Source organism: Haliaeetus albicilla, chromosome 12, assembly GCF_947461875.1.
Source record: "Haliaeetus albicilla chromosome 12, bHalAlb1.1, whole genome shotgun sequence".
NCBI classification, from domain to species: domain Eukaryota; kingdom Metazoa; phylum Chordata; class Aves; order Accipitriformes; family Accipitridae; genus Haliaeetus; species Haliaeetus albicilla.
This window is the reverse complement of record NC_091494.1, coordinates 10109333-10121730: the sequence shown is the minus strand read 5'-3', so window position 1 is coordinate 10121730 and position 12398 is coordinate 10109333. Positions and strand designations below refer to the sequence as shown.

The following is a 12398-nucleotide window of genomic DNA, read 5'->3' as shown; positions in this document are numbered from 1 at the left end:
CACATACTGTCTCATTCTTTTTTCTTTTTAAAGTTCCTGGCTTTTTCTTAGGTATTTCATCAGAAACTTCACTTGCGTAGGCCTACAAGGCATCCAATTATACATCTTCATCTCATCCAAACCAATTATGCACCTCTGGCTCAAACAGCCACAGTCTATTTTGTGATGTTGTTTATTGTCAATCTGCTTCCCTCAGAACTAGGTTTACTTGCCAAATTTGCTCAGAGACGGTATTCTTCCAAAAGGGCATGGTAATTAATAATAATGAAGACTGCAAGATTCAGCTTATTGGTTGGTTATGCAATACAGGAATCACGATTTCAGAATTACAGAATGCAGATTTATGATAGTAATGATTTCCGGGCATTATACAGAGTACAAAACATTTTTTTCTAGCAACAGTGTGCCTTTACTTTGTTAGTCTGTCCTCATCTGATAAACTTTAAAGTGCATCTTTTTAAATAAGGAGAGCAATGGACTTCTCTGTTCAGCTACCAGAAATAGAACTGCTGGATGCTGGAAGAACATGGGCCAGTGTCTCATCTCACTGAAGTCAAAGACAAACCTCCTATGGATTTTGATAGGCTGGAGTTTGAAGGCATTGTTTACGATATGGAGTATAAAAGTATGTAATATTATGTATAAAAATTACTTTTCCACATACATGTCATACACACATACTTTTACTGTAGATACAGACTTGAGTAAATACCTTCGAACCTGGATTTACGGTGGGCAGAAATACACTTTATTTAATAGCCTGATTTTCAAGGATGCTGTGTTACTTATTTGTAAATGATCTGTAATTGCTTAGTTTAACTTTGACCACGGAAACTCAGCACCTTTGAAAATGAGGCTGTTGACTTGTGCACCTAAATTTGAATTTAGGCATGTGATTTTAAACATCCAGGTTTGAAAGATTTGAAAATAAAGGTACCTTTGAATTTAACAGCTGAAAAGCTGATTTTAATTTTAATTTAGAAAATTGTCATTATTTTCAACTCTTTTAAAAAATCTGTAACCATTTCAGGATATGACCAGCCTCTCTTTAAAAGTAACATGGAAAACAGCAGCATAAATACCTCCCAATGTACCAGTACCTGCCAAACCTTTTTCAGTTAAACTTGAATTTCTGGTGCACATGCAACACAATGAACACGCTAGCATTTAATTTAAAGAAAAAGGTGCAAAATGAAAGTGCCTTATCAATTCAACAAGAAAAGCTATACCAGTAACTACATTTTATATTAATTAAAACAATATATAAACAATATCTCTTTTGCTATATATAGTCTTCATGCCCATTTACCCTGTAATATATTATAATGCTATTGTTGCTATTGCTATGGACCCTTTTCATGCCGTTCTGTCTACTGGCAAACAGTGGTAGGTGAAAAAAATCGTCCTTCATGAAACAATGAGCAAGTTGTGCAAACTGATGCTGAAATCTCTGCAATGCACACCAGTCGCTGATTACTAGGTGGACTCTCTGTTCTGATCAACAAATTGATTGTTCTGTCAAAAGTCTGGGCAGTGAACTACAAGAGAAAACAACCTTCTGACATTAGTACCCTCAGTCTGTGTAAACAGAGGTCAAGGATTGAGAAGTTGAGACAGAAAAAGGGTCCATATTTGTAGGCATAATGGAAATCATATGCATGAGAAAAACAAGTTCAACTTTGTTTCATTGTTTCCCATCCTTCGCCTGACCCCGACCGCTAAGAGATGTGCAGTGTGTTGGCTCCCTAGGTCTGTGCAGGGCCATATAAAGTGTCTTGGTTTTCTTTCTTTTTTTTTATTTTTTTGTTTTTTTTCCTTTCTTTTGTTTTAATGTTTGTACTTCGGACATTCTAGAAGTGCTTAGGTGATACGTTTACCCATCAATTTGCATCGCTGGCTCAAATTCTGAAGTGAATAACTCCTTGTAAAGTGGAGGAAAATGAAGTCGTACAATGTCTGGGTATATTGCTTTAAATGCCATAAGCTTTTCTGTATGTCGTCCACACAGTGCTCTTAAAGTAGACACTTTGCATATTAACTGTAAAAAAATGAACAGAAGTCATATGGTCATATATGGAACCAGGCCTCCCAATCTTGCTCTTAGGATTAAAGCTCTCCCAAACACTTTTGAGTTGCCTTCAATTGTTTCCCTTAACAGTGACATTTCAGATGCGTAGTCATAGATGTTTGTTATGTAAGATTTAAAAAACCCTAACAAACAAACAAACAAAAACAAACTGAGGAAGCCACTAAAAAGCTATTTAAGTAATGGAGTAATTCTATTTGTGAAAAGATCTTTTCTTTAAGTTTGTAGGAAAATGTATCAGTAGGTTTCCTGACTTGCCTACCAAGCACTGGATTGATACATAAGTATTTCATAGCTGGATCTTCATTCATGCGACTTAGTCATTCTCTTGGAAGAAGGCAGTCCTCACTACTTTTAAACCCACTGTGAATATTATGGAGGGAACTGGCAATGCAATAGATTAGGCTTTTTTAATTTATGCCAAATAAGTTGAAAAGGAACAGACCAGAAAAATCTGTACTTCAAAAATATCACTAGGGTACTCCCTGAACTTACCAAGTAAATTATTTGTATCAAAGGACATGGAGGAAACTTTCTTCCAACAGAGGAATCCAAACAATATACTGCGAGAAGGATTTTATGAGCTAGGATTTGAAATGAGGACAATCTGCAAAGCCGGGGCTGGACCATCCTGCTTCTATTGCAATTAATTCTGTAGTGTGAACTAAGCACAAGCCTTCTGGCTGTGTAGAGTTCTAAAAGGAACTACCTCTGTAAGGAAATGCCTATCCTTCCCCAGTTCTTCAGATTTATTTTTTTAACATCATACTACTTTTCCATTTTTGAAAAATTACATGAAGATACTTTAGATTAGCATAATAGTATGTAGTATCTCTTTTCTTTTCCCTAGGCATCAGTATTTTGAACTGCTGAGAAAAAGGCTGTGTGTGGAACTTCTCATGGAATACTGAAAAACAAGGTTAGTTTGGGTATTGCATGTTATAACAACTGAATTGTCATGTAGGCAGAGATTTCAGGAGGATTAAGGCATGCATGTTGTAGAACTGAAATAGTATTCTGTGTGGCAGAAATGTTGCTTAGGGAGAAACAGGATAAAAACCTTCATCGCTTTTCATGAAGTTCAACATTAAAATACTTATTTTCAGACCATTATCAGCCTTGTTCCCTAGTACATCATAATTTCACCTCTTCTAGTTTTTAGTAAATAGCTTCACCTAAGCACCTTGATTTTGAACAAAGAATTCTGGGTTTATAAATAACATACTAACTGTGTAAAAGCTTTTAAACCATAATTAGTATACTGTTCATAAGAAAGCATACTTTCACAGTCATGTGATGTGGTACAGTATGATTCTTACCTTTGTTAGAATTCCATCTTCTCGGTGGTTCTTCTGTAGGACATGCTGAAGTGCTAGCTGGATCTTCTGTTGGAGTTTTTCAATTTTTACTTTCTCCTGAAGCCATGAGCGATCTAAATATAAATGGAGTTAACACCTCTAGTACCGCAGACATCAATCACAGTGCACCAGGAAGTACTAAGTCTGTTACAGATTCATCTTTCTTGTTTCCAACCTTCCTTCCACTTCTTATATACTCTCATATAGAAAATGAGTTTCAAAATTAATAGGTTTTGGAGTATATTTATTACATGCATTTAAAGTTGCTTTTATAAAGCCCTTAATTAGAAGAATGCAGCATATCTGTGTAAGATTTATTAATCATTTGCTAACAAGGTCTGTAAAATGCAGGGTATTTACAAAATGAAGCTAGCAACTTTTTAGTGGGAAGTGAATAGATCACATAATGAACAAGCAGTTGGAGTGGATCTTGCCAAGATCTACAGTGATGTACAGAAAAATCTGAAGCAAATATTCAGCTATTTAAAAAAAAAAAAAAAAAAAAAAAAAGCTCCTAAACTTCCTAGCAGAAAAGGAGTATTAGCTGCTACATCCTCTGTGTGGCAGAACTGTGGGATTCTGTGGCTTACATACTAAGACACACGGCTAACATACTTCCAATCTGGCAAACAGCATGAGAATGTCTTTATGGTAGTCTCAATAAACCCACTGTTGCTAACAGACTCTTCCACCGCCACTCCTGAGTCCACTGTGCTGCAGTCTAAAAACAGAGCGTTTATTTCCTTGGGTGTTATGCCAGACACAAACTGACTTTCTGCAATGGTATCTTGTTTCACTCGACCTAATAAGCCTTCCCAGAACCTGGAGTACCGTGCGTATCAACTTGAGATTATGAAGTTATTTTAGTCATGGGTATAGTAAACCCAGGCTGACTCTTGGGGTGACTTGTATGCCTGGCACTGTAATGCTCAGTGTACCCAGTTTCATGATGGGGACAGATACCTAAGCTACCTTGGTACCTTTGTACCACACTAAAATGGCAACCCTGCTTAACAGACCTGAGGTGACGCTGGAAGCATTCTGTCATGTGCTTGAGAGAATTCTGCTACAGCTGCAGGCTCACATACATTGAAAACCTGACTATATAAATTCAGTGGCTACCTTCTGCCTGTCTCACCTAGGTTGATCCAGTTGTCTCACTCACATGCATTTAAGCATTTGCAAAGAAGCTGAGTCCTCAATGAGGTGAAAATTTGGAAGACAAGGGCTTAGATTAGGATTTCCAACTTAACAAATGTATTCCTAGATGCATAGTTTTAATGTGTTTATTAAAATAAAATTTCTGGTCAAGAAGGAGACACTTAAAAAGATGATGACTGTCTGATAGTCTTAATATTATCATTAAAGAGACTTCAAAATAAAAACAACCTCTACCAAATAAACCTAGAGCAAACCTTTATCTCTTACCTGCTGACATTAAAACAAATGCAGAAAACAAAGCTATCTCATCTTCCGTCAGGTGCATAGAACATAAACTTTTTCCAAATTCAAACACAAAACTAATGAAGTCTTCACAACCTGCCAAAAAGAAGGTACAGCTCATACCACATTGTTTAAAAGTACTTCAGAGCTCCAGAGTTGTTGATTTATTCTGATGGAGGTGAAAAAGGGATGTAAAATACTTCATAGGTGAATGGTCTTCTTAAGGACTGTGGAGTGATGGTAGTGAGATGTCACTCGTGCCTGAGCTTATTATCCCGTTCCCATGAGCCCCCAGCTCCCACACCCTGACAGCAAGTATTTTGAAGGTTTTGCACGCTGTATCTTTCCACATCTGGTTCTTTTGGGGTAAATATGGATAAAACCCAAGCCATTTTCAAGCTCAAATTTGGTTTAGCTTTGTTTCTGTTCTAAATGGAACTTCCTCATGTCACTGTGGACTAGAGGTTCGAAATGTGTACTTGAAAAATGCTGATTTTAAGACTATCGAGCGCACAGAAGGGGGGGGGCAGAGAGGCATACAAGGTACATGCAGGAGCAAAGGGAGAAGCCAATGTCTCAAAGCTTTTCATGCAGAAAAGGAACTCTGTCTCCTTTCATCCATTCTCTTGCTCACGCAGGTGTAAGTCAGGTTACTGCTGCTGTTACACATGCTGTTACTCAGTTCGCGAAAGTGGAGCCCTGCTTTGAAGGGGATTGTGACCTGATGGAAGAGGGCTCTCCTCTGCAGATCTCAGCCCCAACCCAGCCTAAATTTCTGGATGTAGTTGGTAACAGATGAAAGTTATGTTTCATTGGAACCCACCGCCGATACGGCATTCTCTGAATTGTTTGCACTCAGACCTTGTACCTTGAGGTGTTTTAGAAAGGCAGAGAATGCTTCAGTAATTGTACAGCATTCTCTGCTGCCGTATTTTCACTGCCCTCCAAAACAGCTTAAATCCCAAATTTATACCCAGTGAAATGCATCCTTTTAAAATTAGCAAAAATATACAGAAAAAAAATCGAATTATAAACTGTGGTTTAATAAACCCCCCCGGTTTACAGTATTTTACCTGCAAATAACTGGACTTTGCATATTACAAAACACCATTAACATCCTCAAAGCAGTAACGTCAGTATATCCAAAATTAGCTTAAAATCTGCTGCCTTTTCCAACAGGATATATAAAATGTTACACTAGATACGAAATCTGGGCTTCTGCTCTGAACAAGTGTGTCCAAACTGCTCTACCCTGATCTAAGTGTTGAATTTCAACACCAATGGTCCTTTACTGCACAGAGTGAAGCTGTTTTAACTCCTGAAATCAGCTTGGCCTCAAACAGAGCCAGCATGACTGCTTACAAAATAAGCAGTTTGAGCTTTGGAACTCTTTTATTTGAATACTATAGCCTGAATTTTTAAAAGCTGCTGTCCCCTTGCTTTTGCATCTTATTGTTCTTACTCTGTTTTTTTAAGACACAACACTTGATATTTCCTTACCTAAGGACTTGAAAACCTCTGGGCTAGCATACTTGCCATCAAAGTAGACTGTGTTGTTCTGGGAGTCAAAGGCACGGCACATTCTGATGAACACAACCTCTAAAGACCCTAAAACAGAAACAATGTATGTTTGACTATTTAAGTAGAGACTTCAGTTGCAAAGAGCAAGTGAGGATTTAAGAATTTCCTATGCTCTGCATTCAGTATCAATCGAGTAAGGTAGTAGGTTTCTGTGGTGTAACAGAGCATAGTTTGATTTGCTAGTAGAATCAAAAGAATTCCCATAAACCCCTTTAGAAATTTTTGTTAAAGCAACCTAGTTAATGCTAATAAACTCTAATAATTTTTATTAGAGTAATGGAAGTCTCTTAAGTCAAAGCAGCTCATTTCAGTTTATGATCATGAAGCTTCAACAACTTTGTCCAGTATTTGTAAAGTGCATTACTTCTACAACATCTTGCATAGAACAATCTGGATTTTTACCTTGAAATACATTATTCACTATTTGTAAGCCAAAATAAAAAATTTGAATCCAACTTCTCCATCTTTACCCACTCATCGCTCCCTTTGTTCATAATGGAAATTTCATGCATAGACTTGAACTCATTCTATCCAGAGTAACTAAGAAGGTGTATTACTTCAAAGACACAGACAATTTGTGAGGTTTTTCCTGTGTATTATTTGAAATGATCATTGTACTACATATGTATATATGTGTATACAATCACTGTATACAGGTAACACCTTCAACAGTCAAAACTAATGGAAGCAGACCTTAAAACTGACCCACATACCTGCTTTTAAAAGCACAATTTGATCGTTTTGACACAGTTCCATAAAGCCATCAATGCGTTTGGCAAATTCCACTACATACTGTATAGCTTCTGTTATTTTGACTGCGCATAACTGCCACATTACCTCCCTTTGCTGTTTGAGAGAGAAGGAAAATTGAAAGATTACTTTTCAAGGTTTGGAAAGCCCATTTCCATAAAGTAAAACTGAGTTGGGAAAAAAAAAAAAGCAGAGTGAATTCTCTCCGGCACTCCTGGCTACAGTCTGCTTGTAAGACAAGGGGAATTAACCTCAAAGGCAAAGCCTCATGTGGATGAGTGACAATGCAAACACGTAGGACTTCTTCAGTGATGTCAGAAGAGATCCAGGTTGGAGTATTCTTATTTCATAAGCCACAAATGTCAAAGTATAATGATTCTGGTCATTTCAGTGGGAATTTTATTCGCTGCATCAAAAGAAAATGCTAATGTACACTAGCAGTGCATAATCACATTTTTCCTATCAACCTCTGTATTTTGTACTGAATGTTAAATTATCTAACTAGCTCGTCTTCGTAAGGATACATATAAAGATACAGGAAGATCATCTTGTTAACAACATAAAGAAGGCATGCAAGTAGTGATTTTTTCATATGTTTATAATAATTCAGAATGAAATTACCTAGCGAGTGGAAAAAATGATAGTCTTAAAGGTTAAATATTTTTTTGTGGTAATGACAAATACGTTCACAGAACAGTGTGCTTTAATAGTGCTTCCCAAGCCAGTTTTCCAAAAATAGCCATTTGGTAGTAGTTTGCGGATGGAAGGCACTTTGGAAATACAAACGTCAATTAAATCTTACAATACCCACTGGCGGCATGGCAGCACCGTGCTGCTATTCTATAGGTAAAACTGAAACACCGAGTGACAGTAGTAGAATAAATCAGGATTACAACCAGGCATTGAAGGCTGGAAATCTGACAGAGTTCTGCGTTTATAAGCTCAAATCAAAACACACCATGTAAAATTACAAAACTTGGTGGCTTCAGCTTTTTTTTGTTGTTGTTGATCTGGGAGATTACAAATTAAGAAATGAAAATAACATGCCATTTAGGATTGAAAAAATTTCCCTGGTTTCTTATCCTTGTTTGTCAATTACAGACAGATAGATTTTAGGAATATGGCTTTGCCTTTTCCTGTACCTGTACAAATCACAAATGCAAAGGATATAGCCATCTTGCTGCTTTTGATTCTAGCGTATTATTTTTTTGAAAACACACAAAAAGAGACATTCCTGATAGTAAACAGAAAGCAGTGAAGAAGTGAATTTTGCAGTGTGTTATAGCAATACCATGCTTTAAAAAAAGCATGCCGTAGTTTGGCACGCTTTTATACCTTGTTCTGGTAGTTCTCAATCTCTTCCTGCAGAAAAGTCTGCCATGTTATCTGCTGTAACTCCTCTCTCAAGTACTGGCAAGTTTCCATGTGTGACTTGGAAATATTCTGTGCAAGATGTTCTAAAAGAAAGACCAGAAAGTGACACACGTTAAAAATGCAAAGCTGTAGCTTCAGACACGAGACAGCTAACGTATTCCAGTTGCAACAGGGGGCGGAGAGAGGGTTAGCTGTTAAGAAAAAAACGCTTTCATTTCAGATCTCCTTGGATTTTGCCTCATGAAAATAAACACGTTTAATGCAAACCGCTACCAGACTGAAGGATACCGAAGCAGAAACCCGGTTCTCCAGGCAGCTGGCGCGGGGGCCGGTGCAGGCGTTAGAGGGCACTCTGTGCGCACACACGCACCCGCTCACCCTCTCGCACCTCCGGCCCCAGGTTCCCCACAGAACACCAAGCAGTCCCTCCACTACCTTGTCAGATGTTCAGGTGAACTTGAGTTTGTTTCGCAACAAGTAAACTTCTGCTGGGGACAGACTTCTTCCTCACGCAGCAGTGGGGGCGAAAGCAAGCTTGCAAGATCAAAAAGCTTGCAAAATAAAGGCAAACTTGGTGAAATCTGGGAGCGTTTAAACCATTGCAAATTCACTAAGTGGCCTTGCTGCCTTTAGTAAGATAAAGTTAGCTTTGAAACCGAGGCTGAGAACTATGCTGTTCAGTAGAGGCATACAAAAAAATCCAAATGAGCGAGGCAATGGACCCCTCAAGTTAAGGTGCAGGAATCTCTGTGAGGGCAGCCGTGCTTAATACAGGACACTATGTATCATGTATAGGGAACATAAGGGCACTGCCAGCCAGGCAGTAGATCTTCGAAAGCTAAATTCATTTGTTTTGTACAACAAAAGCTTTCTAATAAAGAAATACAGATAGTTACCACCTGCCCAGCGTTCTGTCAAGCAGGACACTATCACATGAGGCTGCCTGTTAGGGAAAAGTTTATTTTCTTTTCTACTCTCATATAATTAAAAAAATTCTAGGAAAATACACTTATTAGAGAATCCAGATAATGACTATAACACATTAAAGACTCAAGTCTTCTTTTCTTCAGCTTTAGAGTAGTCGTTTAGTTAACTGCACGATTTAAAATTTCCATACGTTTTAATTCCAATTAAACTATTTTCTGCTGCTATACTTAGTTAAAAGACCTGTAAGGCAGATGGATACTTATTCATCAAACTTGATTCCATAAACCTTTTAGGAGCACCTTCAAAAGCATGAATGGCATTTAGACGTCTGAACTCCACTTCTACTTTGTCTCTCCCTCTTCTACCCTGACTCTTCACATGCGTTTGTTCTTTTTTAGCACGTGACAAGTAGAGGCCTGATGACTTGTCTCACACAATGCTGCAGTTGGTGCTTTTGCAGGTTAGGCCACTGAAAAGAAAGGCTTAAAATGAACAAGAACGGTGGTCATTAACAACACGGGGGTATTCTGAGGGACTCGGCGTTAGGTCTCCTGTGAAACTTACTTTGGTTGATAGCAACCAAACCCAACTTTTTACAATTTGAACTGCTGAACCAATCAGTCCGTTCAGTATCATACTTAACTGCATTAATAGTTTGATGTAAGGTACTACTCGAAGTCTTTTAACATACAGCTGAGGTAAAATCAGATTGTAAGTGCTGCTACCTGAGCAATCAATAATGTAGAACGTAAGATAGTTTATACTTTGGTTGTCATCATAGCTTTCATGTATTTCAGAGCAATTTTTTGTTTCTTACAAGGGTGTACTTAAAACATTTGCTCTCGCTAGCAGCAACTGACAGCATTATACCTGTGCCCTTGCAGGATACAGAAGGTGAAATATTACCATGTTATTCACAAACCTCGGCCTCAGTTCTGGGCCGTATTTCAGCACACACCTAAATACTTTCATTGAACAGCCACACCTTTCTAAATTGAAACCTTAGTCTGGAAGACAAACATTCTTCAAACGTTGTTTGGTAATGTCAATGCTGGGCACCCAAATCATGCTCTGTAGGGTTTAAATGCAAGGACTATGTAAATAAAGGTAAGCAACATGACAAACTTATTTTAGACCAGTGTTCCAAACTCAATACCTGGCCTAGGAAGGAAAAGCCCTTTCTTTTTTCTGTGAGGTTAATGTAGATCTTTTAATAACTCCCCTGAGAATATTAACAACCATTTGATTGAGACAAAGCTGGTAGCATAGGCTTCGTCCTAATTTTTTCTTCTCATTTTTACTTATCTGTAACTGAAGTTATTTGAACTCAAGCCAGACACAATATTTTGGCTGTCACAACAAATTATGTTGCAGAGGACTGCATTCTGCAACATAAGGACATTAAAAAGTAAGCCTGCTTGTCCCTTCCTCGCTGCAAAATTTTTCAAAAGAACTTAAACTGAAGCAAACCAAGTAAAATTTCGTATCATATTCTTGCCTATAATTAAAAAAAAAGTTAGCGAAAAGATAAAAATTTAACTTGGAATACCTGATTTTTCAAACTATTTTTAGGTTTTCATAATGAAATAATTAGCAAAAATGTTGTTTAAGCAAGCAAAATCAGTTCTAAATGCCTGACTTCTTATATAAGTAATAGAATCTTAAAGCCACTTCTCTCATGTCCTGTTCCAGTTTGCTTATAACCAGCTCACGCAGCACGCTCTAACTCGAGTCTCAGATGTTGACAAGTCAGAGTTGTGGAATTCAGCCCTAGTGTAATCATTCAGGGAAGAGTTTAAAGTAAAATGTGCTAATTAATGTGGTCGTTATAAGGCTTTTAGGGAAATTATCAAAACTTGCTACATTAAAAAATTTTCTTAAGTATTTGGGGCCAGATTCTCTTCAACCAGTGGCAAGGAGAACTGCCCTCAGATTAGACTGGTGCTTTGGTTTCCTATTTCCCAAGTACAGGTAAAGAGCAGAAGAAAATTGGCCTCATCGCTTTTTGTTAGAAAATAAGAGTATTAGGGTAATGAAAAAGAAGATGAAATGTTAAAAAATAATCTGCAAATAAAGAAAAACTCCACTCAGCACTAAAAATTAGCTTGTTAATCAGTATTCAAAGGGTTCTATTACAAGGACTGAAAACAAAAGCAACACTGCTAGAGCAGATCAGCCACAAGCTCCTGGGATTTCTAGTCCAGTTCTGTAAGGTGTTCATCGTGTACCCCGATTAGGGTATTGTGCCCTTCACGTAAGAATGCCCACACATGCTCACAGCTGTACTGAAGCAGCATTCTCGCTGTCACCTGGCTAAATGTGTCACTTTAATCCAAAGGGTACTATTAAGACAATTACAACGTAAGTTTTTCTCTCTCATTACCTAATTCTGCCATGGACACAGTTGGAGAGGTCTCCCCATTTGTAAAAGAACAATAAGGGAAGAAGCCCGATGCTGGTGTGTAGTCACATATTGGTTCTGGTTTGATTCCATTAATATCAAGACCCGACTGATCTGGAGAAGGCTGTATGTCTAAGTAGAAGCTGCTAACTGCAGAGTCTGCTTTGCTACCTTCAGGGGTATGCCCATCAATGTAATTACTGAGGTCATCATGTAGCTCTGTTAACCCATTGGTGGTGATATTGTATGTTGGTGTTAGTGGTTCTGCCTCTCCTGGTTGCTGCTGATGATCTCGCTGCTGCTGCTGCATTCGATGTTTCTGCACCTCCGCATACAGGCTGTCCCTCTGCTTTTTTGACATTCGACCAAACTTTACAGCTGAAATACAGACACACAATATAATACATTTCTACAAATCCACTATTGCATTTTAATTGTCTTGGGTCTTTAAATACTACACAGAAGGACACAGTATAAA

At 37.9% G+C, this 12398-nt stretch overlaps 1 protein-coding gene across 3 annotated transcripts in view; it reads right to left on the bottom strand.

Moving 5' to 3' along the window:
- Nucleotides 1–318: 318 nt before the first annotated feature.
- The window catches only part of RORA (RAR related orphan receptor A), a 379463-nt gene continuing 367383 nt past the window's right edge, over nt 319–12398 (bottom strand). For 2 of the 3 annotated variants that reach the window (XM_069798004.1, XM_069798005.1), the window contains 7 exons: nt 11903–12298; nt 8554–8675; nt 7182–7314; nt 6388–6495; nt 4873–4983; nt 3406–3518; nt 319–2038 (listed from right to left, as the gene is read on the bottom strand). In XM_069798004.1, the coding sequence (XP_069654105.1) occupies nt 1874–2038; nt 3406–3518; nt 4873–4983; nt 6388–6495; nt 7182–7314; nt 8554–8675; nt 11903–12298 (1148 nt within the window). In that variant the 3' untranslated portion in view covers nt 319–1873. The remainder of the gene's footprint in view (nt 2039–3405; nt 3519–4872; nt 4984–6387; nt 6496–7181; nt 7315–8553; nt 8676–11902; nt 12299–12398) is intronic. The other variant, XM_069798006.1, reaches the window with a different exon arrangement.